Source organism: Pithys albifrons, chromosome 7 (assembly GCF_047495875.1).
Source record: "Pithys albifrons albifrons isolate INPA30051 chromosome 7, PitAlb_v1, whole genome shotgun sequence".
NCBI lineage: Eukaryota > Metazoa > Chordata > Aves > Passeriformes > Thamnophilidae > Pithys > Pithys albifrons.
Window position 1 is genome coordinate 29,107,997 of NC_092464.1, and position 25,059 is coordinate 29,133,055.

The 25,059-nt window shown below is 36.2% G+C and overlaps 1 protein-coding gene across 9 annotated transcripts in view; it reads right to left on the reverse strand.

Annotated features, from left to right (window-relative positions):
* Positions 1 to 25,059, reverse strand: part of DGKB (diacylglycerol kinase beta) — a 337,930-nt gene that overhangs the window by 78,301 nt on the left and 234,570 nt on the right. For all 9 annotated transcript variants that reach the window (XM_071560835.1, XM_071560833.1, XM_071560829.1 and 6 more), the window contains one exon: positions 2,135 to 2,225. In XM_071560835.1, the coding sequence (XP_071416936.1) occupies positions 2,135 to 2,225 (91 nt within the window). The remainder of the gene's footprint in view (positions 1 to 2,134; positions 2,226 to 25,059) is intronic.

The following is a 25,059-nucleotide window of genomic DNA, read 5'->3' on the forward strand; positions in this document are numbered from 1 at the left end:
TATTATTAAAATAAATATTTTATTTTGTCCTAGTTTTGTTTGGGTTTTTGTTTGTTTCTTTTTTTCATTTAGGTTTCTTTCTTTCCCTTTAGAACATATTTTTCTCTCTTCAACTTCTTGGATCCCAATTTGGAAACAAAAACACACCTTATTCTGGATAACATAAGAACTGTGTCCAACTTTGTTCTGCATTTAACACTCACACAGAAGAAAACATACAGAACATGAGTCAAGAATGTATAACAGGAAAACCAAGCTTAATTAGGTTAGAAATCAAATATAAGGTTGAACAAATATTTGCCCACAGAATGTTTGCTTACTGTCTCAAAAGTCAGAGGTGCAGATCCTTAATCTTTCCAGGCCCTGTTAATTCAAAATTTGGCTGTAGAGCGAACATGTTCTTTGGGTATTTTACGAGGAGTGAAATATGGTCTCATACATCAAGCTCTCATTTACAGTGACATCCTCAAGTAAAGGGCAGCCGGTTAAAAATTAGATTAAAACAGTGCTACTCCCAAATGTTTAGAATGCTCAAACAAGTATAGTGGCAAACATTGTAATTTACTTATTGTAAATAAATCTGCAAAAAACTACCTTCTAACACTCTCTGTAAACTTTTGGAAACTATGATTTTTTTTCCTTATTCTATGACTAATGACAATGACCAAGATAGATGAAGTGACTGTTAACAAACATGTCTCATATACTGGCAGTGTAATACTATATTGGTAATAATAGTTATTGCAAACTTGTACACCCACTTGTTTGCTTTGGGATGTCACCATTTAATCACCCTTTCAATGGTTACAATTATATGATTTAAGTTCACATCTTAGTATGTATCAGGATATATATGATTTTCACCAGATATTAGTATTTTGTTGTGAAAGTCTGCTCTTCAATTTCTATTTAATCAAAAGGTTAAATTACAGTATATTCAAATCTAATCAGGTAAGGATTTCTTCCAATAACTAATAAAATATTTTTCACACTACATTGCCATAAACCATGTGTGTGAAGCACTGTCTTGGCAAGCATGGGGGATTTTTTGTTAATATTCTTTTTTCTGTTTTTTTTTTTTTTTCTTTTGTTAGTATTTTGGTTTGGTTTTATCATGTTTTAATCCAACATGTGAGGAGCATGTTTCCACTTTAAAAGGAAACATAACAGCATAACAGGCAAGTCTGGCACTGCAGGTCTTACAATTTCAGTCGCAGTACTCTTTGCTACTGTTCCGCTACCAGCTGCATGGTCCCTTCAGATCATTTCAGACTTTCAGGAGGCTTTGATCAGACTCCATTTGACCAGCTCTCACCATACCTCTCCAAATGCCTCATGCTACTATTCAAATACTCCATTAACTGTTCCTCATTACTATTGGAATGGAAAAGCACCATAATCCTCTTGAGAAATTATTTCATTGTTTTACTTAAATTCTCAAGTTTGTACCTTTATGCATTTCACATTCTTCATATACTTATTTATAAACATCAGCCCCCCCCCCCCCCAAACTGTTTATGTAATGCAGCCACTTACTCTATCAGCCATCAAAGTGGCAGTGGCACATTATTTTAAATTCCTATTTTGTCTGTAACTATCTTGTGTCTTTTCAGCTGATGTTCAGTGTATAAGGGAAAGATGACCCCTTGTACAGAGAGGAAAGCTATTTAATGAAGGGGAATGATTAAAAAACATACATATATTCTTTAACCTTTTTTCAGGAAAGTAAGTACAATTTTAGGGAATTGAGGTTTAAAGGTTATAAAATCTTGGGACCTGGAAATAATAAGATTTTTTTTATTTTATTTTAATCCTGCAGCAGCTCTCACTCCCTCCAACAGTCTTTCATTTTTCCACCTGACCTAGCCACACTCCCTATTGATTTCTAATGCTATACTTCACCTCATGACCTTGTCTACTGTATTAAGACTTCACTAATCATCAAACTGAACTTTGTTCCAGTGTTCAGGGCTACACTACAAATAGACATGATAAAAATAATATTTTGGAATATAGGGTCGAAGGGATGTGCACTGCTTTGCCTTGTTGGATTCAGGCACTCTGCACTCTTGTTCCCTGCATTTCAGCCAAACTAGTGACATTTCAAGGATAAAGGCAACAATTAGTTTCTTACTTCTATTTCTACAGATTCATGAAGCTTCTTACAGGTGGCTGAGAAAGTTTCCGAAGTGCCAAATTCAAAATACCAAAATTTGTTCTTCATTCTGAAACAAGAAAAAAAAAGTAAAGAGAAGAAAAAGAAAGATTTTATTCACTATCAATATGTGACAAAAGTGATCATCCTGTCTTCCATTATAAGTAATGGCAAAGGCTTGTGAACATGTGACATCCCATTTGAAATAGATGAGCTCATAATTTTCAAAGCTTAAATGTTGGTGTCAAGTTGTATGATATTCCCTAAAGGGATAACAGGAATGTGTTGAACTGACAGGTTCAAATGTACCTTTGACTTTTCTTTTTCAGTGACTATCAGAATATTTTTTGTCACTTAACCAGTGACATGCCTCAGAAAAATGTATCGATTTTATTTTATGTCTTACACCTACTATACAATTTCTGATTCGCATTTAACATCTCTATCTCACAGGGTAGTGGAATGTACAAACAGCAAACCCATCATGAAGAAATGCTAAGACAAAAATATAGCTTGCCTTAAGTTAGATAAGAGTAAAGGCAAATACTGGTTGTGTGTGATGACGCATGAGTTATTAGAAGAAAATAAAAATTCCAGATCTAACAATCTTTAGATATTTTGCAGTAGCAGAGCTGTGCTACCAGGTAATTTGCTCATAGAGACATTTTAAATGGGCAATGAGACCTGCATCTTGAAGTTCATTAACGGGTTCTACAGCAAAATAAAACTGGATTTAATGCTAGTAAATATCTTAGTTTATCATGACAGGAGGCAGAATTTTCTTCCTAAATACATAAAGTCTGCACTTCTGTTTTACTGGATTTATTGCATACTGTTAAATACAATCAGGATGCCAAAAGCACCATTTCAAATACATATGCGTACTTTTTTTGAACTCTCATGAGTAACAATTATTCTGTAACAAGAAAAAAAAAGAAGCTAAACAACAACAACAAAAGACACTGAATTAGAATTCATTATTCACAGTTAGGAATCTGATATGAAAACAGTTCCTCCAATTGTATAAACTGTTCTCTGGCACAGACACAGCACAGTGTGCTTGTAACTAGAAAACGATTAAGTCTCCATGACCTAAAGTGGAGAAAAGTGAAACATAGATGTAGATGACTGTAAAATAAGTCATCAAAAGTATAAATTCTACCTAGTACTTATTTCAAATTATACATAAAAGTCTACTTAGTGGTTCTTAGTGGTGACTTTTAGAATTACACAGTGAGAGGAGGCATTACTGTACTGACCAGTTCCATAAACCTGCTGGCACAAGAGCCAGCAATTCCTGATGCAGTATGAGAGGGGTGTAAGGATGTCCAACCTGGCAGCCTACACAAAGTGGCAAAGAATAATAAGGATGTGACACATTTATGATGAAAAAGTTACAGGAATTTCCAAAGGTTTTTATGCAGAAAATCCAAAAATATTTGGAAACAATTTTTGAGAACCTGCTCTGGGATAAATGGCATATTCTCAAAGGAGCTCCAACAACCAGAAATGTTCAGGCCAGATTCAGCATTCAGATTTCACGAGTGTGTGAATGGAAATGATCTGGTGTATGTTCCTTCTATACCTGCAGTTCAGTTAGCACTCTGACATACAGACCTGGGATCAAGTGCTCTATTTATGCCAATGTATATGAAAAAATTTAGAATCCTTTATTTTTCCAAACAAATGTGAACAAAGTCCTGATTTTCCATTGGGTCCCTTTGGAAAATCTAGATGCAGCTATTTTTCTCCTACTTTCTACACAGGGACAATGAATAATGAAAAATTATCCATGGAACAAATGTATTTCTTGTGATTGTAATGTAGCCTACGCCACCCTGATGCCCGATCCTGTCAGATCTCGGAAGCTAAGCAGGGCCAGCCCTGGTTAGTACTTGGACAGAAGACCTCCTGGGAATACCAAGGGCTGTAGGTTCTAGTCCTGAGGACTTCACTGGCACTGTCCAAGCTCGCTCGGCCATGGCAGATGAACCTTGGGAGTTAAAGGGTGGGGCCAGTTCTGCGCATGCTGTGCCTCAACTAAAAAATCCACTGCGCAGGCTCAAAGAGCACGCCCACGTGGGGAGAGCCCTTCCCAAACCTTCATTCACGAAGCCAAGCCATGACTGACCATATAGGCTACAACATTCTATTAGGCCAAAAAATGTAGTCTTGTGTTCCTGTGAGGGCAGGGACATTCTTCAGTTGACTACATCTCTGGTTTTACGCATAGAAAGACAACTTATTTGACAGTTTTTCAAGTAAAAAGATAGATGAAGATACAAATAATTTTACTCTTCATTTTCAAAAGTATTTATCAACTTCCTTTAAAAGCCATGAAATAGATTAGATTCCATGTTTTTATTCAAATGCCCTGTTTCTTCTATTGAACAGAACGTTGTAACAGAACTTTTCTTATAGACAGAAAACAGAGTTGAATAAAGAAATTATACCAAAGTTTTCCCTAAGACAAATCTTATTATTCTAGTAAATACTGTATTTTTTTCTAATAATGAAAACCCCTCTCTAAATCCGTGTCTTCCACTTGCATTCCTCTTTCAAACAGGTGAAGCTCATCTGCTTATCAAGACAGCAGCAAAGAGCAGAAGAACCCATTTAGAAGATTAATGAACTACTCTCATGGCCATAATAATTTATTTCACAACAGTATAAGTAAATTTTAGATTGGTAAACAAATACATATTTAATGACAATTTTGCCACATTAAAACTGTAAGAAATTGAATCACAGGCTGCTGTCATGTATATTTTCTCTCTCTCCTAGAGGAGCTTATGATTACTTCTTCCAGCTTTTAATAAGACATGACCAAAAAAAATTACAGTCTCTTTCAGTTAAAAAAATAAAAAAGTGTTACACAGTAGCACTTTTCTTTACAACATTGGTTTTGTTGGAAAAGGAAACAGATTATTTTACAGGAAAGGAGGGTTTTTTCCCATATGCTTCAAAGTGCATAGCTCAATTCTTAACTTTGTGTTTATTAATCACGATTAAAGGCTGTTATCTACTCTTGCTATTGTATTAAAGTATGTCAAAATATAAAGCCTATGGATGTAGAAATGACAAAATAAAACTGTACTTCGAGAACCTAAACACCTTTTATGCTTGCAGTGTTCCACACCTTCAAATATTGGTCAATTTTCTGATAAGTGGAATGATCTTCTTTAACAGGAACGAACCAAATTTGCAAGACAGTATAGAAAGGCTAACATTACAATTTTTTACAACATTTCTATACTGTGAATAAATATCAGACTTAGAAACTTGGATAAGTTTCTTGAAAAAGTTCAGACTAATATTTGGTAATCAAGGCAAAATAATCAAAATAGTCTGTGATATGGCTTTGCTCCATTATCAGTTAATCAGAAACCCCCCTACTGCTAAAACTATTTTATATAACCTTTCTGATTAAGCAATTACAAGGCATATAATTGAAAAATTGTCCTGTATCTAAATATGGAAATAGTAAATACTTTATTCAACACCTGAAAAGCATCTATACTTCACTGCAGTATACACACTGTCAAAACATGCATAACAATAGACCAGTTATAAGCTGCTAAGAAAAGGTCATGACAATAAAAAGAGGAGCACCTTTAATTCATCTTCTAACATTAAGGGTCTACATTTTGTGCACAAGCTTACTGCTACAATTGTAAGCTTGACACACTTTCTCCTACAGCTTATTTACACTTCTTATATTTACTATATTTTTCCACTTCAACTGTGAAGTGTCAAGCTTCAACAACTTCAGCTAAAAAATTCTACATCAGAAAACTTCTGACTGTAATTTTTGTAAAATTTCAGCTGAAATACTTTGATCATTTTTGAAAATGTCTGGGGCAAAACAACTAAATTTGGTGATATTAAGTGTGCTTGATAACATACACTTTGAACAGTTTTAATACAGCTGCACTTTCTGAGCAGAGAATTTAAATTTAGCACAAGAATGGTGTTGCATCAAGAATATGTCTCTATAGCCATCTGATTGAAAATACATACAGATTTTAACTATATTATGACCCCTTGAAAATAGACTTTGGGAAGGCTTTATTTTCAATACTCTCATATGGCAGTGAAACAACAAGGTTTTTTTTTTCTAGTTCTGTCAAGTTTTATCCCTTAACCTATACTAAATATAGAGAGTTTTTATCATGAAAGTACTAGAATTCTTTATTCTCCCAAGGTAAATTCCTTGAAATGTCCACTGCCAGGAAGCTATTTCTACCACAAATCTGTGCAAGAATGTCTGCTCATGGACAAGCAGAATTTGAATTCCTCCAGAAAGTATACTATTTCCCAAAATATAATCTCTAAGCACTGCCTTCTGAAAATATTTTTTACAGCTATTCCAATTTTGTTGCAGAAGTATGGTTTCTCTATGAGTGTCAAGAGTTGATCTCAATCTGTATTATAAACTCATAGCTCCCATTCTATGAGCAGCAAAATGAATTTAAAAAAAAGAAAATAATTCTATGTCAGGAAAAAAAAAGACTAGGTAAGAAGCCATATAGAGTGGGTGCATATAATTTCATACACCACATATCTGGAAGGTGCTCAGAGCCACAGATTCAGGCTATGCACTTAAAAGGAAGAGATCTCTACCTCTCTTTTCACTCTTGTTCACTATTTTGTCTTCTGTTCCAAGCAAATGCGGTATAATAACATGTAGAACCATCTCTGCAGGGAACCAAAAATATCACAAAATTGTGCTGCAATGAAGGTGCATTTCCACAGAGGAGAAACTGTGAGCAGTACAAGAGGAAAAAGGGGCTGACAAGTAAATGTGAAAAAAGAGGAGATCATCATCAGGGAAAATAGAGGAATCAAGAAAGAGAAAAATGAAGTAAGATAGGAACCTAATTTCAAAATGCATTGCAGTCTTGCAACACTGAAAAAAGTAGGATGATAAAATAGAGAAGGGAAGAAAAATAAAATAATACTAAAGGCAGACCCAAGTAAAAACACGTATTTCTTAAGTCTGAAAATACAGATAATAAGGTATAAAATGAAACTAGGAATACAGGAAATGCCACGCTGGGCAAAAAAGCTGAACATCTGTTCCAGTGTTCTGTCACTGATAGTAGTTAGTACCAGAGACTTTGGAGATTGGTGTAAAACTCCATATAATATACCACTGGGAATAATCTAGATCTATGGAAGGCTTATCATTATTTATGATTCTATCAAATTTAAAGAGGTTACATTTAGAGGACTCATAAAGAAGAAATCTTTTACAATGAGGGTGGTGAGACACTAGAACAGGATGCATAAAGAGGCTGTGGATGCCCCATTCCTGGAAGTGTTCAAGGCCAGGTTGGATGAAGCTTTCAGCAACCTGGTCTAATGAAAGATGTCCCTGATCATGCCAGCTGGATTGAAACTAGATGATATTTAAAGGTCCCTTTCAAACCAAACCATTCTATGATATTAATTTAGTCACTTTGTGGCCACTTACGTCATAAAGCAATATGAAAATGGTATGTATAGGGAAAATTGTCTGATTAAAAAAATTTTACTAAAGTGTGCCTGAAGTTTCTGCTTGTGGTTTAATGAGTCCCAGCCTGTAAGACATATATTCAAGGGCAAGTGATGGGTGCATTCTTTGCTGGATTAAGAACTCTCTGGATGGCCACGTCCAGAGAGTGGTGCTGAATGGTGCCGCATCCACAAATGACACCACCGGTCATTAGAGGTGTTCTCAGGGATCAGTGTTGGGCCCTGTCCTGTTTCATATCTTTACTGATGATCTGCATGAGGGGACTGAGTTCACCATTAGCAAATCTGAAGATGACATCAAACTGGCTCGCAGTGTTAGTCTGCTGGAGGGCTCTGCAGAGGAGCCTGAACAGGCTGGAAAGATGGGCCAAATCCAATGGTATGAGGTTAAACAAGACCAAGTGCCGGGTCCTGCCCTTTGGCCGGAACAACCCCATGCAATGCTATAGGCTGGGGACAGAGTGGCTGGAAAGCAGCCCAGTGGAAAAAGGCCTGGAGGCACTGGTCAACAGCCAGCTGTCCATGAGCCAGCAGTGTGGCCAGGTGGCCAAGAAGACCAATGGCATCCAGGCCTGTATCAGCAATAGCGTGGCCAGCAGGACCAGGGAAGTGATTCTTCCCCTGTACTTGGCACTGGTGAGACCATACCTTGAATGCTGTGTCCAGTTCTGGTCCCCTCAGTTCAGGAAGGATGTTGAGGTGCTGAAGCATGTCCAGAGAAGGGCAGTGAAGGTGATGAAGGGTCTGAAGTGTGTGTCCTATGGGGAGAGGCTGAGGGTGCTGGGGTTGTTTGGCCTGGAGAGGAGGAGGCTCATAGGCGACCTTATCACACTCTACAACTACCTGAAAGGAATTTGCAGCCAGGTGGGGCTTCGAGGCAACCAGAGACAGGACATGGGGATAAAGTCTTAAACTGCACCAGGGAGGTTTAGGTTGGACATTAGGAAGAATTTCTTCATAGAAAGGGTGATTAGATATTGTAGTGGGCTGCCCAGAAAGGTGGTGGAGTCACCATCTCTGAAGGTGTTTAAGGAATGACTGGACGTGACATAGTGCCATGGTCTAGTTGACAAGGTGCTGTTCAGTTATAGCCTGGACTCGATAATTTCAGAGGTCTTTTCCAACCTAATCTATTCTGTGATTCTGTGAAGTACAAATTTCCAGCATATTATATGTCAGAGAGATTGTATTTCTGGTAACAAAAAAATGGGTGGATACATTGCATATTATCTAATTAAATAAATACTCATTAACTGACAAAAAATAAAACTTCATAAATATTTTAATGCTTTGTACATTCAATATAAAGAATATTTTTAGCAAGTCTCTCACAGAAGTTTTCAACAGACAACATATTTTTCATCTTTTCTTACAGTTCATAAATCTATTATCTAGGTAATTTTATACTTAGGTAAAATGATTTCATTGCAGCACATAATATATATTAATAAGAATGTATGACTTTTTCTAATGTTCTTCTTTTCTTTCTACTTCTGTCTTAACAATCATATAATTCCTGTTCTGCTTTATAATGAATCATACGCAAAAGTAAGGAAATAGCCAGTGGAGATGCACATCCATAAGAGATTTATGTTTGACTGGCATGATTGTAATAGAGACACCTTTGCAAATTTTTTTCTTTTTTTTTTTTCTGGCAAATCTAGGTGTTAATCTCCTATGTAACAAAGCTTGTGGGTTTGATCTCCATAGGGGCAATTCAGTTATGAGTTGGACTTGATGATCTTTGTGGGTCCCTTCAAACTCAGACCGTTCTGTGATTCTGTGATTGCAAAGCATAAGCAGAGATCATATAGTGAAGAAGTTAAAATACTGATAGAACAGTTCCAGCTTTACACAATAAATAAAATTTTCACATTATAAAATGATATTGCCCATAGTTGAAAAGCTACCCAATAAATGCTTATACCACTAAGTATCATTCTCTCTGACATTTATTAGTTCTACTGCTGCAACACTGCATTTGACTCCATTTTCTCTGAAGCTTTATAGCACTGATTTGCACTGTTGCTCAGTAAAAGTGTATGCAGCTGGGCTGCAAACCCCACTGCCTGTCTGCCTGCCTGGCCCTCCTCTCCAGATGTCTGCCCAATTTTCCCAAAACTGCCTGCAGTTCATTCCATCTGTATCTCCCCTCTTTCCCTCTTGCCCATTCAGTTCTAGTCCTGCCTTCAGCTGTGCTCCCACATCTGGCCAAGAATCCACTCCTGGATACCTGGCTCACTCTGACCACTTTCAGTAATAAACACAATTCATGAAGAGTTGCAAAAGGGGCTCAAAGTACTTATTGACTGGGGTATAAAAATGTAGATGACATTTAATGTGGAGAAATTTAAAGTGATGCATAGAGGAAAATAAAAATAATTCTAATTTTACGAACAGCAATTAGTTCTCAAGAACAAAGTTGTGGGCTTGCAGATAGCTGAATGAAGCTTTCCTCTCCTGGAAGAGAATAATGTGGAGGGGGAGAGAGGAAACCACTTCTTATCTTAGACTCAAACTATCCATTTGGATTAAAATATTTGCAGAGACAGTCCAGCTATCAATACCAGTCAGTTCAGACACGTACTGATGCTCCCAAACATCATCTGTTGTTTGTATATTTGCAGACAAAAGGTGCAAAAAGGTGCAATGAATTCCACTGGAAGTGCTCCCTTTGCAAGGGCTGCCAGGAAAAAATCTCAAGAACAACACCAGGTTAATAATCATATTCATAGGTCACAATCATCATTTATTAGCTATAAAACCTGTTCTTATTAGATTAACCATGATGCGTCTTTTGCCCTCTCCTTACTTTACAGATTCCAACAGAAAGAAGCCTACTACTACTATTTTACTCTAAAATAAAAGTAAAAATGCTCATATTGAAATATAAAGAACATACCCCCAAAATTTTAAGATCTTTGGAGTACATGCTAGGTGCTGTAATGCAGTAAGAACTCATGACTTTTGAGATGTACCTCAAGTTGCTTCTGTTTTGTGCCAAATGAAACAGGATGTTCAAGAGACAAAATTAAAAAAAAAGGTATTACTCTAGAGTTACAGAATAGTGGTATAATCAACTGAGACAAATTAGAGGTTAACCTAGCACCTGATATAAAACCTAGCTATTATATGATACCTGACTGACATAGTTTACAAGATATTCCTCCATATAAGAGGGTACTGTTTCTAATCTTTGATAGTAATTTGTTTAAAATAAGGAATTCTGATGACTGCTTTTGAATACATTCTGTTTTAAGAAAGTTATTTGTAAGACCAAAAAAACCAGTTTAATTTCTCAAAATATTTACTTAAAAAGTGTCTTCATTATATATGATTTAATCTTTCATTTTGCTCCACTAAATGAACATCTATGTTGCAGTTCTTAAATCCTCTGTGTCCATTCATCATAATGAAGATTTCTGCTCTTAACATTTTACTTATTTTTATCCTCACATTTCTCCTTGGTTTCTTTCTCAAATTCCCCAGTCTTGGGAGCAGATGCTGAGGCACCAATGACTCATTAATCTCAAGAGGTTTTTTTATCATGAACAAAAATAAAGTCTATAAACAGTTTCACATTTACCAGCCTCAGTCATACTAGAGAACCAACGAAGGTCTTTAAAAAAAAAAAAGAAAAAAAGCTCTCTCCATATATGTTATGATAGACCTCCTATCTCAGAGCAAGGACACAGAACAGCTTTTCATCTTTAAATTATGTCAGACAAATAAAAATAATTTCCTTCCCATTACCCTCTAATATGGATATGTAATAGGAGACATGACACTCAGTAGTACTTATATTATTGAGATCTCTATTAAGATAGTTCAGAGGTTCAGGGACAGGTTCGAAGGAGCAACTTATTGGCTGCTTCGCATGCACAACTGTAGCCTTGTTTTAGAAAACAAACAAAGAAACAAACAAATAAACCAGTATTGTTCATCTGTAAAGTAGGTGATGATATGTAATTAAATAACCTTTTTCTCTATCTGGTATTTTAACTCTCACTGAAAAACTAAAGTATCTCAATACTGCTATTCAATTCTTGCTAAATAAATACTCTCATTCCCTTGCAATGCTTGAAACACTATGGTTTATAACATTCCCATGATGGAAACAATGAGAAGATTAAGTGAAAATAAAAAGAAGAAGAAAAAAGAAAGAAGTAAGCAATCAAATGCTGTCAGGCAAACAATGAGAAACTCTTCCATGAACACATAGCAGAAACATCAGACTCTGTGTAGGAGAAAATCTTTGACTAAATCTTTTTTCCTTAGTATCCCTACAGAAATACTGAAACCTGACAGAACTGGGAACAGACTCTTCCCGTCTGACTGCGATTCAGACAACTTTAAATTTTCTTTTTCTACTGAACGAGCTGGTTTATGAGTTTAGGAAGCCTCACACTTTTGAAGTTTCATTGTCTCCTGATTTTACCCCTACGAGAAGACCACTTTTAAGAACGAGGTGTCTTGCCTGGGATTTAGTTTAACAGCACACTTCACCCTGTCCATTCACTTGTCCACCTGTGACATATACAGGTGTATTCCTATTAAAGACAAAAGACATCTACTTAATGGGACTGAAGGTATGATTTACCAGGCCTGAGTAAGCAGAATTGCTCTCCAGGTTCCTTGAGAGAAATAAATGGCTCTCCACTGACTACACAGAAAATACTAACATCTAGTTCATATGTATGCAGACAATTTTGAGTCCTACATTAGCTGCCTAATCTGAAACTGAAAACATGTCTTGTTTCAAAACACTTCACCAAGACAGAAGGCTGTCCTTCCCCTAACTCTTTCAAGATAAATTAAGTGTCATTATTTCTCATTTTACTTACTAAAAAAGAATATACAAAACATATCCTTGAAATTATTTTGGTAGTACAAGGCATCTAAGCATCCTTATACCTAAGGCTTTTAGTAACTTACCACAGAAGAATCCAAGACCTGAACTCAGTCCACCTGTGTTCCTTGTTGCACCTTAAATGCAAAAGGCAACACAAGCTGTTCTGCCTCTCTCATCTCATCTTCTAGGAATTTTAAATAGGCATTTAACCTATCATCCTCTTGAGGAAATGCATGGACACTCTGCTACCTGCTTTCCCACAGGAGGGTTATGGAACAGCTTCCAGCTCTCAGGTGCAGATCATTCAGGAGAGAACAGGCAGGTGAAACATGGGCCAAGCTTCATTCTCTTTGTGAAATGAAATTTCATAGTTATTAAACAGAAGTACATTCCTTTCTATTTTGTAGAGTAGGATGAGAAGAGTGTTGCTTTTAAAAGGCCACTGATTTTTTAAACACCTGAAAATATGACAATTAATGCTCTATTTGTGAGTCTATATTTTTAGGCAACTTTTTCCCCCTGAAGATTGAACGCAGTCATCAGCTGTGGTTAAAAAGGCTGTTCTGTAAATGTGCAGAGACTTCAGAATGCATTTTTAGTGTGACAGAAGGCCTTTACTTAGTAGAAATCAGTACTTACCATTGAAAATGCACATGGTAGCTGTATAAATAATAAATTCTACTACTATAATTACTTTCCATCTTACCCTTCAAAATAAAAATTTAGAAGAGTAAAGTTAGGAAAAGTATCATGGTTTTGCTCCTATGTACAAAGCTATGTGGACAAGGATCATCCCTCCAAAAATCTTGTTGGATTATCAGCAAATAACAGTTACCTACCCAGCGTGTCATTATTTCACTTATAAGAGTGCTGTAGTGAGAGCACTTTCTCTTTAATCCCTGTCCTCCATTAAAATTCAAATACAATCAAACAAGAAGAAGTCGATCAATTTTTCAGAAACATACTTAAAATAAACCTATAAAATGGTTCCCTATATACCTTTTATGGAATATGCTTGTGATTATTATATACATTTCACTTTGGAGAGGCCCTATTTGACAGGAATATATGTAAAGATCACTTTAAGAAATCTGCCTTTTTAATTTTTGATAAATATATGCTACAGGAATTGTAAATGTAGTGCCAATGTCTGGTAAGATTCTTTTCTGCAGCCAGAGAATTGGTGAGGAATCAACCTTTATGGGTGATAATTCTAAGCCATCAAGCCTAGTAATTAGACCTGTGCTTCTGCCTAAATTATATTTGTCTAGTTCAGTGCCTTCAGTTTTACTTCTTACACTGCAGCTACATATTGCATTTCTAATCATTACTTCACCCCAGCTTTTTAAAAGCTTTCACAGCTCCATGCTACCAGCTGTTGTTTTCTTTCTTAATGCATTTCACTAGCAAGGAAAAAAAAAACAACAAACCAACAAACAATCCCAACAAAAAGCACTGAACACCACCACTCCGCCTTCCCCCCCAGATTTAGATTTCTTTGAACCTCATCCATATTCACTGCAGTTCAGCTCCTGAAATTAATGGAAACAATTATTCTTTGCTTTAAAGTCAGCAATACTTTAGGACTTAAATTTCATAAGGAAATCAAACATGGTGAATCAGGATACTGTAATTTGGAAGCATTGATCTGATTTCTTGAAGTTTGCAGAATTTGGACTCTCAGTATAAAAACTTCATACTTGTAGGTGATGTAATGCTTTTCTAAATGATTTAAACTAAGCCGAATTAACCAACTCTTCAATTATAGTTAAAATACATCTAATTCATAATTTGTTCCAATGCAATTATTCTATAAATTTAAAAAGTAACAACAACAGAAAAAACTGTCAAAACAAACAGACAAAGCCGGCAATTTTCTTTTTTTTTTTTTTTTTTTTAATTTGTGTGTGTGTGTGTGTCTTCATGTTATTTGACATGCAGAAAATAACAGCTGCACAGCTTTCATTTAACATACATGCACAGATGAACTGTGAATACTTGGTACAGAAATACAAATTCTCAGCACATAAAATGCTGCATCACAGCATTTGCCATAGTTGCATGAGAACTGCAGGCAACACTTCTAGTGACACTTGCATAAAGCTCACAGAGGTTACCTTGCAGGCTTGACTTTCTTTTAAAAAAACCAAATCTTAAGAGCGTATTAAAGTGTATAAGGCTAGCATCTAAAACAGGTCTGTAAAATGTATTTGGCCATAAACTTTCTAAGGCTGTAGAAAAGTAATAAGAACCATAAAATATAGGTCTACAATATACATCTGAGAAAGGGCAAATAACCTTTTTCAAACCTAAACAAACAACCAACGACAAAAAAAACTGCTTAGAGAAACCACGTATGAAACAATCTGTAAAATTTTCTGCTGGGACTTCACAAAAGCAAGTACTACATTCTTAAGTTAAAGCTTATTGTTCTGACTACAAAAGACATACTTTAAAAAAACCAAACCAAACCAAAAAAAACCCAAAACCAAAAAACACCATGGTGTACGAATTATTTTACAGTTTTTCAATGGAGTACATATATTAATTCACCATTTTTCATTTTAATGTAAATTGCAGAACTAGAATGAAGTATACACTAAAATTTTAGCTTCTCTGTAGTTCCTGTGCATCAGTCCACAAGCTCAAAGGGGCAGTAAAAATTATTATCATTGTACAATTTATAACAAAGTTCTAATGAGTGTTACCTCACAGTAATGCAAGTTTTTGTTGTTTAAGGTCTTTCCCAGAGAATGGGAAGGTACTTGAAAATTTCTTCTTCCCATCAGTTTTCACTTATGTAGCATGGTGCTGAGGCTGAACGAAATGTCTCAGTGGGGGATTTAAGGATTTAGCTGGTAGGAGAAGTGACATAAGACACATGTACGATTTGAAATATAATTTTCAGATTTAAAAGATGCATATTTGCACATTCTTGTGAGATCCCTAGAGCTGAGTGTAATTCTAGTTTTAAGGTAATAAATACAGGTTTCTCTGTTAAGATATAAGCAACATATTAACCAAGTCTAAATGCCTTCAGAGAAGGGGTTCGGGAGGAGGGAAAAAGTCAAGCCTGTTTAGAGAAAACAGTGATGTTTTCTATTTTGTTAAGGCAGAACTGTGCAACACTTTCTGAGAAGGGGGTCTTATCTTTGCCAGTGGACTTCAAAAAGATATTCTTGCAGAATTTTCCTAAGTAGTAATTATAGACTATGTGTTGGTAATTGTGTAAAATTGTGGCTTCATCTCTGAGTAGGAATATTATTAACATACCAGCTCTACTCTTCTAAGTCCCATGAGAACATGCCAAACAATGATTTTGTCAACACATTTTTTTCTAGACAGGCTATCTCTAGGAAAGAACAGTCATAGCTTTATTTTTCTTAGCTGTATCTCAATATGTGGCAGTATGCTGAGGAACATTTCTTAAAGCTTGCCTAATTTTGAAAATACTATGTTCCAGCATCTTAGATTGCTTTTTCTCTGAGTTGTTCCTTAGAGCTAGATATTGCTATGAGCATGAAGTATCATGGGCAATTGTCACATGATAAATTACTGTTTTCATCCATCAAATATTAAAGCTGCTCACTACTGACCTTGAGCACCACTTACACTCCCAGAGCCACAGCCCTTTTCTAAGTCAGCAAGGTACAGCTGGCACAAATTCAGCCGAGCAATCAGATTCATACCCATGCACAAAAGTTAAGTCTCTTAAAAGCGCTGTGTCTCACAGAGTACAACCAGAGCCTTGACCACTCTTAAGAAAGGTGTCCAACACCTGACTATTCCTACCAAGGAGTATTACCTGCTCATATTGATTTGCAGCAAAGTATTTCTCAGTAAGCATTTCCACTTAACATCTACTCTCATGGAACCTGTGTAGTGGGAGATATTTACGAGTTGCTTTCAGCTTAAAAATAAATCACCTCTAATTCCTCTAAGCGAAATCAATCAAAAGTCTGTAAAAAATGGACTGGTTGTTTGGTCGATTCTGGCAGAAAAGTAAACAGCACTTCAGCTTTCTCCACCATTAAGGTCTAAATGGCCTAGAAAGTAAATCAATACCTCCAGTCAGCCTTCTGGCTATTGTTTAGCCAGTAGATATGGATTTTCTCTAGCTTACTGCACTCCTTTGGGACTAACCTGTAATCCTCAGAGAGTAATAATAAGTTCATTATCTAGTTCAGCTCTCTGTTGTACATTTAAATGGACCACATCCATCAGCAGCACTTGTTAAAGTTAAAGGACAATGACATCCCATTCAACCTATTTCACAATGAAATACTTGCAATACCTGATGGAGAAAATTATTGTAAAAAACCTATTTGCTGTCAGGTTATTAAAAATGAAATATCACAAATGAGGTAAACAGTAAATAAGGATTTTTCCTTATGTAACATTGTTTCTTTGTTAATGAGTTAAATTGTGGTGAAGTTTATTTCTGTCATACATCATGAAATCCTTCATTATTCATATCAATCTGTTTCAAATATTTCTGGTTAAATACCACTACAAAGCAGGCAGCTGTCAGAACCAATCAGTACTTTGTTTTCATTCCTGAGCTACCAGATGTTTGCTGGACTAAAATGATTTCTCTTCCTCCTGCCTAGAAGTGCTCAAGAAAGCTCTGTTTTTAAACACTGAAGTTTTAAAAGGCTCTACTCTCAGATCACAGAACCTCCGCTCTGCTATCAGCCAGGAAGAGTTACAGTCTCTGATCTGAGCACTCTGTTTTACTGGGTACACACATTTTCTCTGATAAAGGTATAGTCTATCACAGCATGACAAATAAAACATTAATTTTACAGCTTTTATAATGAAAATTAAAAAAATACAAACTAGCAACTATTCTCTAGATGATCTGAGTATTAAGAAAAACCACTTACTACTTACTAGTGGCTGTGACTAGATCCATACTGTAAATTATGCACATGAGGACTGCTGCCTGCTGGGGAATGTGCTGCATTTTAGCTACAGCCTCATACTCAGCCCTCAGATGGTTATACAAACATACATAAGAGCCACAGACACAACTGCCACACCCCCACAGCTTCTTTTCCCTAATTCAAGAAGTATTAGGAAGAACGGAACAGGAAAAGGATGGGGGCTATGGCTCTAGTTCCTATAATAAGTAACTTTTTTTTTTCTATCAGAATTGCCTACCCAGATAACAATCACATTTAGTTGAGTGACAGTCTTCAATTCAAAAGGAGAGCTGACATAGTCCTAAATAAAGATTAAGGAACCGGTCCTTAAAATGGATCTTCTAAATTCAGAGGTAAAGTCCAAACAGCAATGTTGTACGAAAGGACAAATAGAAATTTATGACAGTGGCAATTCCCAAAAGGCAGCTTTAGTGAGCTGCTGTTGGTACTGAGATCACCACTAGGTGACAGCTGGAGAGCACCTGAATTCCCCCACTATGTTCTCTCTATCAACTCTGATCTGTTCTAAAGTAATTCACTTGGTAAAGGTTTTTTTGGATCACTTCACACAGCACTGTAATGAAAATCAATAGAACTTACGTTCCTAAGTACATCTCACTTTAAAAGTATCTATTAATATTGTGTGAAATAATGCTTATACACCCTAAAAAGGGAGTCTTAAGGTCTTCTGAATGTCACTAACCTTTGGAAGAGAGTAAGGTCTGGTGGAACAACAAGTCAATGAGATCAAAGCCATGGAATGAAGTGCCTAAAAAAAGCATTCCAAAAGGTGTCCTTACAAAATTCTTCACAAATGTTGGTTCTTCTCCTTACTCTTTTAGTATGCAAGATTTAAATTAAAAAAAAGTATCTCCTCTACTTTTTCAAAGGAGCTAGGGGTTCACATTATCCCCAAGTGGTGCAATTGATGTTCTAGGAGGGGATATTTGTTTGCTTTTGGTATTGTTCTTGAGGGATTCTGTTCCCTTCATTATGTTTGGACTCATGAAACTGTAGTGGCACCGACTTGTGAAACAATTCTTTCACCAGCTCATTATGGCTACTGATGAGTACTTGTATTCTTTATTCCTAGATCAAATCTACCTACTTGCAGCTTTTGTACCTTTTAATGTCATCTAGTATACTCAACAATCTTTTTCAGTTTTAAAAAATAAGTAACATCCCATGCTTGCTATGATCAATTAATAATTTAATCTTCTGCTTTTTATGATGAATTATTAAGATTCAACTGTTTGGTAGCTTTTTTCCAACTTTTTACAATTTTTGCAGCTATTTCAGGAACCTTTGCAAATTTCAATATTCTTTTTGAAGACTGGACACTAGAATTGAGTAAACATCACAGCAGTGTTCTCATGACCACCACATGAATTTTAAAGAATGACCCTTCTACATGTCTGATTCTCATGCTCATAAAGCCAATGACCTTATCTCCTCTTCAAGCCACAGAATCACTCTCAAAAAGTTCCTGTTCAGCTCATTATCAGGCATGACTATCCAGTCCTCTCCAGAATCAGTGTTGTCTAAAATAAAAGTTCGTCATTCTCCACACATGACTTATATTTGTATTTTCCAGATATTTGAACCTCTATTTTAAGAACAATTCATCCAGATAAATGTTATTGACATTTTTAAGTATTATTAAGCACTTTTCCAATTTTTATAAGACAAAAACTTTGCTCTCAATGTTTTCTTACAGCTCCCTGACAAAGAAATAATTGCTTATGTCTGTACAAATATATTGGACATAAAATATATATAATAGTAATTATATTTATGGATTAGCCTGTGTAGACTGTATACTTACTTTGCATAACATACTTATGAAAAAAGTACTAGAAACAAAATATACTTAAAATTAATTTTGGCTTTCATGTAGCATATTATAGATTCCTTCCAGGCAATATCCTTTTAATCTCCTGTTACATTAAAAAGTGCTGAAACCTAGGTGCTGTTAAAGAAACAAAATCTTTAAGATACTTCTTTGATATAGTATCTTCTGTGTTTAGTTTTGTATCCTTATCTCCTTCCTATATAGTACTAGTTTTGTACAGGAACTAAATCCTCTTCAATCTGTATAATCTGATAATTATTTTAAGCATTTGTAATACTTTTATATCCTAATAGTTAGTAAGGTAACTTACACTCTAACATCTTGTATCTAGAATGAAATCTAATCCTGCTAATTCAAAAATAAAATTCACATGTTTCAACAAAGTTAGGATTTCAGTCTTTCAAGGCATTAGCATAATGCTCTCTTGGAAGTCTGATTTTAGCATTGGTCTTTCCTTTGTATACTGCGCATTCGTAAAACAGTGATTATGTTAAGAAAAGGAGGTCTATATAAAAATTCTCTTATTTCTTCTCTTACCTGCTCCTGCTGTATCTCAGGTCTACAGCAGAGTGTTTTACCTAAATGCTAGGACTCAGGAAGGCAAGTTCTTTACAGAGCTTTGCTGATACCAAAAGTTGCCCATAGCTAAGGGTTTAAGAAAATGATTGAATGTTAACAGCTGATCACCATTCTCGGTTGATCCATATATGAGTGGAAGTTCTGTGAGACAGCTAAAAGTGAAATCCAGGAGTCTCACCAATGTACAAAGCAACATGGCATCAAAGGTACCAAAGCGTTAGAAGCACTAAAAGTTACCAGAAGCAGTCACAACTGATGAAAATTTTTTAGAAGTGGAGGAAAATAGACTTTCCCTAGTGCAAAGACCTCATAGATAGCCCAGCTTCAAGATGCACCTGCTTTTCTTTGCTGCCCTTAGAGAATGTGAGAATGGAATTTATTCTATGAGATAAGCAGTGTGCCCCTGGGTGCTGGCAGGACAGTTACCTCTCCAGCTAGACTTGCACAACACATCTTGACAGCCTTAAGGCACTGAGGGAGATGTAGTCAGGAGAAGTGAATTTAACGATGGGGGAAAATGGGACAAAAGCACCTAATCTGCAACTCCTTTGAGATATTCTTCACTTGGGAGCAGGCAGACAGCTGTTGAACTGAAGAGACTTAATTTATTAACATTGCTCTTTTGAGAAAACTTCTCAATTAGATGACATGACCTTGGAAATAAAGTGCTTGTGCAGGTCACATGGCAGGTTTTTGCATAGTTTACATAGCTTGGAATATGACTTAGCCTGGTTTCCTTTGGCATTAAGGCCTCTGCTGAATGCAATGCAGTATCCTGTCCTCATGCTCCCTCTGGGAGACTATGTGTCAAGTTCAATTAGCCATGGGCTTCTGGCACAAGGAGTTCTGCTTTATGTCACTTTTCTGAAGTCTAATCAAAGTACACATAAAGACCTGGTAAGGAGCAATGAGAGGCAGAGGATTCAAGTAACCTCATCAGTGAAGAACAGAGCACAGCAGACCTAACATCAATGGAGAAGAAGTCTGGGACATCCAGGAGAGGCCACCAAGGTGGCTGGGGCTGGTGCATTTGTCTTGTGTGAGGAGAGGCTGAGGGAACTGGACTTGGTTTACCTTGGAGAGGAGGCAGAGGAAGAAATAACAGACTGCTGGTGCCCATAGGACTGAGCCAGGCTCTTCACAATGGTGTATGACAGAAAGAAACAGAGGTCATAAATTGAAATAGATCTGATAGGACATAGGAATTTTCTTTCAAGAGACAGCTGAAGGAACAAGAATAGTTTGTCTAGAAAGGTTGTGCAGTCTCCATCCTGTCCTCTCAGACTTCCAAGGCCAAACTGCATAAAGACTTGAGCAACCTGGTTGCCTCATAGCTGACCCTAGGATCTGGGCATGGACATGGGAGAGAACTGAACTCCAGGATAATATTCAGTGGCTCTGTGACTATTAACAGAATTGTGAATCAAGAGGGTGTGTGTGGCTCAGCTTCGTGAACGAAGATTTGGGAAGGGCTGTCCCCACGTGGGTGTGCCCTTCCAGCCTGCGCAGTGGATTTTAGGTGAGGCTCAGCGTGCGCAGAACTGGCCCCCACCGTTTAAGTCCTGAGGTTCATCTGCCACGGCCGAGCGAGCTTGGACAGTGCCAGTGAAGTCCTCAGGACTACAACCTATAGCACCCGGCATTTCCCAGGAGGTCTCTCATCCAAGTACTAATCCGGGACTGACCCTGCTGAGCTTCCGAGATCTGACGGGATCGGATGTCAGGGAGGCATTTAACTGCCTTATCAAGAGGGTAAGGGCCTGTGTATATTCCACTAAAAATGTACACATACGCCTAAGAGAATCCATCAGTGTTAGACAAGAGTATAACCAACTATTTAGGGAAAACAAAATTACCAGGAGGTATCAATGACCTTCAACCTCTACAAGTCTTCCAACAGGGAAAGCAAACAACACAAGAAAAATCCAGTATTACAGAAAACAATCTGCTAATCAACATGTTATTGATCCCTTGTTTTTGTCAAGGTCATTTAGTGTTTTAAAAAATGATCTCACACTAAATCTTTAAAGAAAAAATGGGCTAATTTGATTTACAAAGTAAAGTGCTATTAATTATGGAAGACAGTCAATAAAAAAGCTGATTCCTCTAAACTCAAGGCAGATCTTATGGTCTATGATTTATGATGATGATTATGATGGCAAAATATTTGTAGTTCTCACTATCATGTAACTTTTATTAGCTGAAACAAAAGATTCAAAGAAGATATAATCAAGTATCAATACAAAGAGCATTAGGAGAAAAATAACCTTTAGAGCAGTAAGCTTCTAGATTAAGAACAATATACAAAAAGAAAAGCATGATCTCTTGCTTTTTTTTTCTGATGCAGAGCACATAAACCTCTCTTTTTTTAATATCAGAGCTAGACTTCTGTCTTGCTGCTGATGTTTCCTTTTGCATTACAGTCCCTAAATGTCTAAGTTACATAACCAGACATCTCAAGGGAGCACAGCACTCATCTAAAAGGATGCACTCATTGCAAATTTTCCCATTTGGGATTATTAGTATGTCAATAAAACTTGGCAGTTTCTCTTACAACTAAGGCAAGCCTTAGATTTTACTAAAAACACCTCATGGGACATAAAATCAGAAATAAAAATATACAAGATAGGCCTGGAAAAAAGAATAAGAACAAAAACGTTATTTAAAGAAGGAAATAAATTTTAAAGAGTAGAAAAATAAAGAAATTGGAAAATTCATATGAACGTTTCATAATACATGCAGTTTTCCTTTCACATTGTTTTTAGTTTGCAAAGTGTTAATTGAATAATTCACACTTCTTAGAATAATTGTTTCAAGTTGCCAACAAAGAGAGAACAGTATTGGTTATGCCAGGTCATATTTTCCAACTTTTTCTCGCAACCACAAGATTTGAAGTGTGTTTCCGTCACTGACGTAATCAAAGGGCTTCAAAAGTCAACATGCATAACTTATGCTTTAAGTGTATGTCTTAATTCAACCTGGATTTTACATAGTTATTTATCCTACAGAACTTAGAGAGAAGAAAAGCCAATTTTGCGCAAACATCAAAATTCAGCCTACCAAAATAATCTTCCCATATGTACAAGCAGTTGTTTGAAGAAAGTATCATAAATGTATAGTTGCAAGGCACTAGCAAAACAGTCTTAACTAAACGTATGCCTGTCACTAAAAGCTTTCATTGTGTTTGCTTTGTTTTCATGTGAACAATATGGCACTTAATTTTGACAATCTGTCATTTTTCTAGCATGTTCCGAGAGCGGTCAGACAGAGCAGTACTTTTATGTTTTCCATCAAAAGCCTTACGATGCAGAACTGCTTGTCTTCTATTAGAGTCCTTGTCAAGCTCAGTGAGCTGTTCAGGCTGAGGGAGGACTATGTCATATTGTTTCAAGCTCACATGTCAGCAAAGAGAGATATAGATCTAGTGATTTCTATCAGCATTACTGCTTGCTTGTGCATTCATATAGAGCAGATATCTTTGTTTGCAAGTTGCAGTTGGATAGTGTTGTAGTGCTAATATGAGCAATCCATAAAAGCCTAAGATAGGAAGGGGCTGCATGCCCTTCACCAGGCTGCTCTCCTGAAGTAGCTGTCTAATCCTGCAAAAACACAGGGGCAAACATGGGGTAAAATACTGACAACTCCAAGAACTGTAAGTTGATATAGATTTGGCAAATCACTTGCATGATGTTATTCATCAGCTCTCATTTTTAAGTCCAGTGGAAAATTGTATTTTTCTGCAGATTTAATTTTCTTTTCACTCTTGAGTATCAAATAATTTCTGAGAACTTTCTCAAAAATGTATAAGTTGATTCCAGTTTTATAAAGTTGTAATCCTAAAATAAAGTCTTTCCTTAGAGAAATCACTTTCTAAATCTCTCTTGAAGTAAAAAAAAAATCAAACAAGCAAAACAAAAAGAAAATTCCTGAACAAAGAGTACACTTCAATTTTTCATAAGAAAAAATGTATAAAAATTCACTCATTCTAAGCCTGAGAAAAAGAGGGAGCCATGACACCCACAAACATTATAATTACCAAGAAACCTAAAAGTATGTAATAATTTTGAATTACTTACATACATAAATACAAAAAAGTTATTTTCTGGCAAATATGTAACCTCTTTTGGCTCTCTACCAGAAATAACATTAATTTGAAATTTGTGCATCATTCTTTCTGTTGTTAAACCTCTGCACAGATGATACTTTAAGCTAACTTAAAAACAGAAAAATGATATAATATCTCAATTTAAATATCTGTCATCTGTCATTCTAAAGATACCTACCATTCTTTGATGTCTTCTTCAAGTGCAAAATAAACAATTTAATTATACAAAATTACAAAAGATATCATGTTTACAATGAATTGATGTTAATTACATCAATCAAACTGCCATATGTTCCTAAGATCTAAATAACTTCTAACTGCACAATAGTCTGAGGTTACATCAATAGCATCTCTTGTGTATGAGCTCAATCCCATTCTCAAGCCTAGATTTGCCTTGTTTCCAGACTGTTGTACACCGGTGAGAGAGTTCAAGGGAAAGCTGTGGCTGTTTCATGTTTCTGGACTCACAGATGAGTCACCCAGATGCCTTCTCAGAAGGCTTGAGATTTGACTGAATGTACAGGACTACAGAGCAGTAGTAGTATCCATACAGCACACAGTATAATCAAGCCTGTGGCAGGATCTGGGCTTTACAAAGTACAACATGTATTGCACACTATAGCCTGAGATGTGCCAGTACACATCAGTTCCTTAGGAGTGGATGGTAAAGCTGCACACACATTAAGGTTGTCTGACACATCATTTGGTCTGTTACTGTGTCCTCAAATCATAACAGAAGTTTGAAGTCCTATTCAGACTGGAGCTCTGCTCAGCTGTGCTGTGCATCCCACAGGCTGAAAACACTTTCCTAACTACATAAATATACACTTTCCAAAAAAATGCTTTGACTTTCAAGAGAGCAGTCTTACAGAGATCAGGTACTCCAAGTAGGCTTATTTAAGCTGTTTATGAGCATAATTTTAAGAACTTACTCTCCAAAATCAAGTGCAACTGACTAGATAGTCATAACAGCTAATTTTTTTTATTATAACATTTTTGTTGTTATTCTTATTATTCATACCACAATAAGAAAAGTCTGTCATGGAAGAGGACACAATTGTGTCACAAACACAA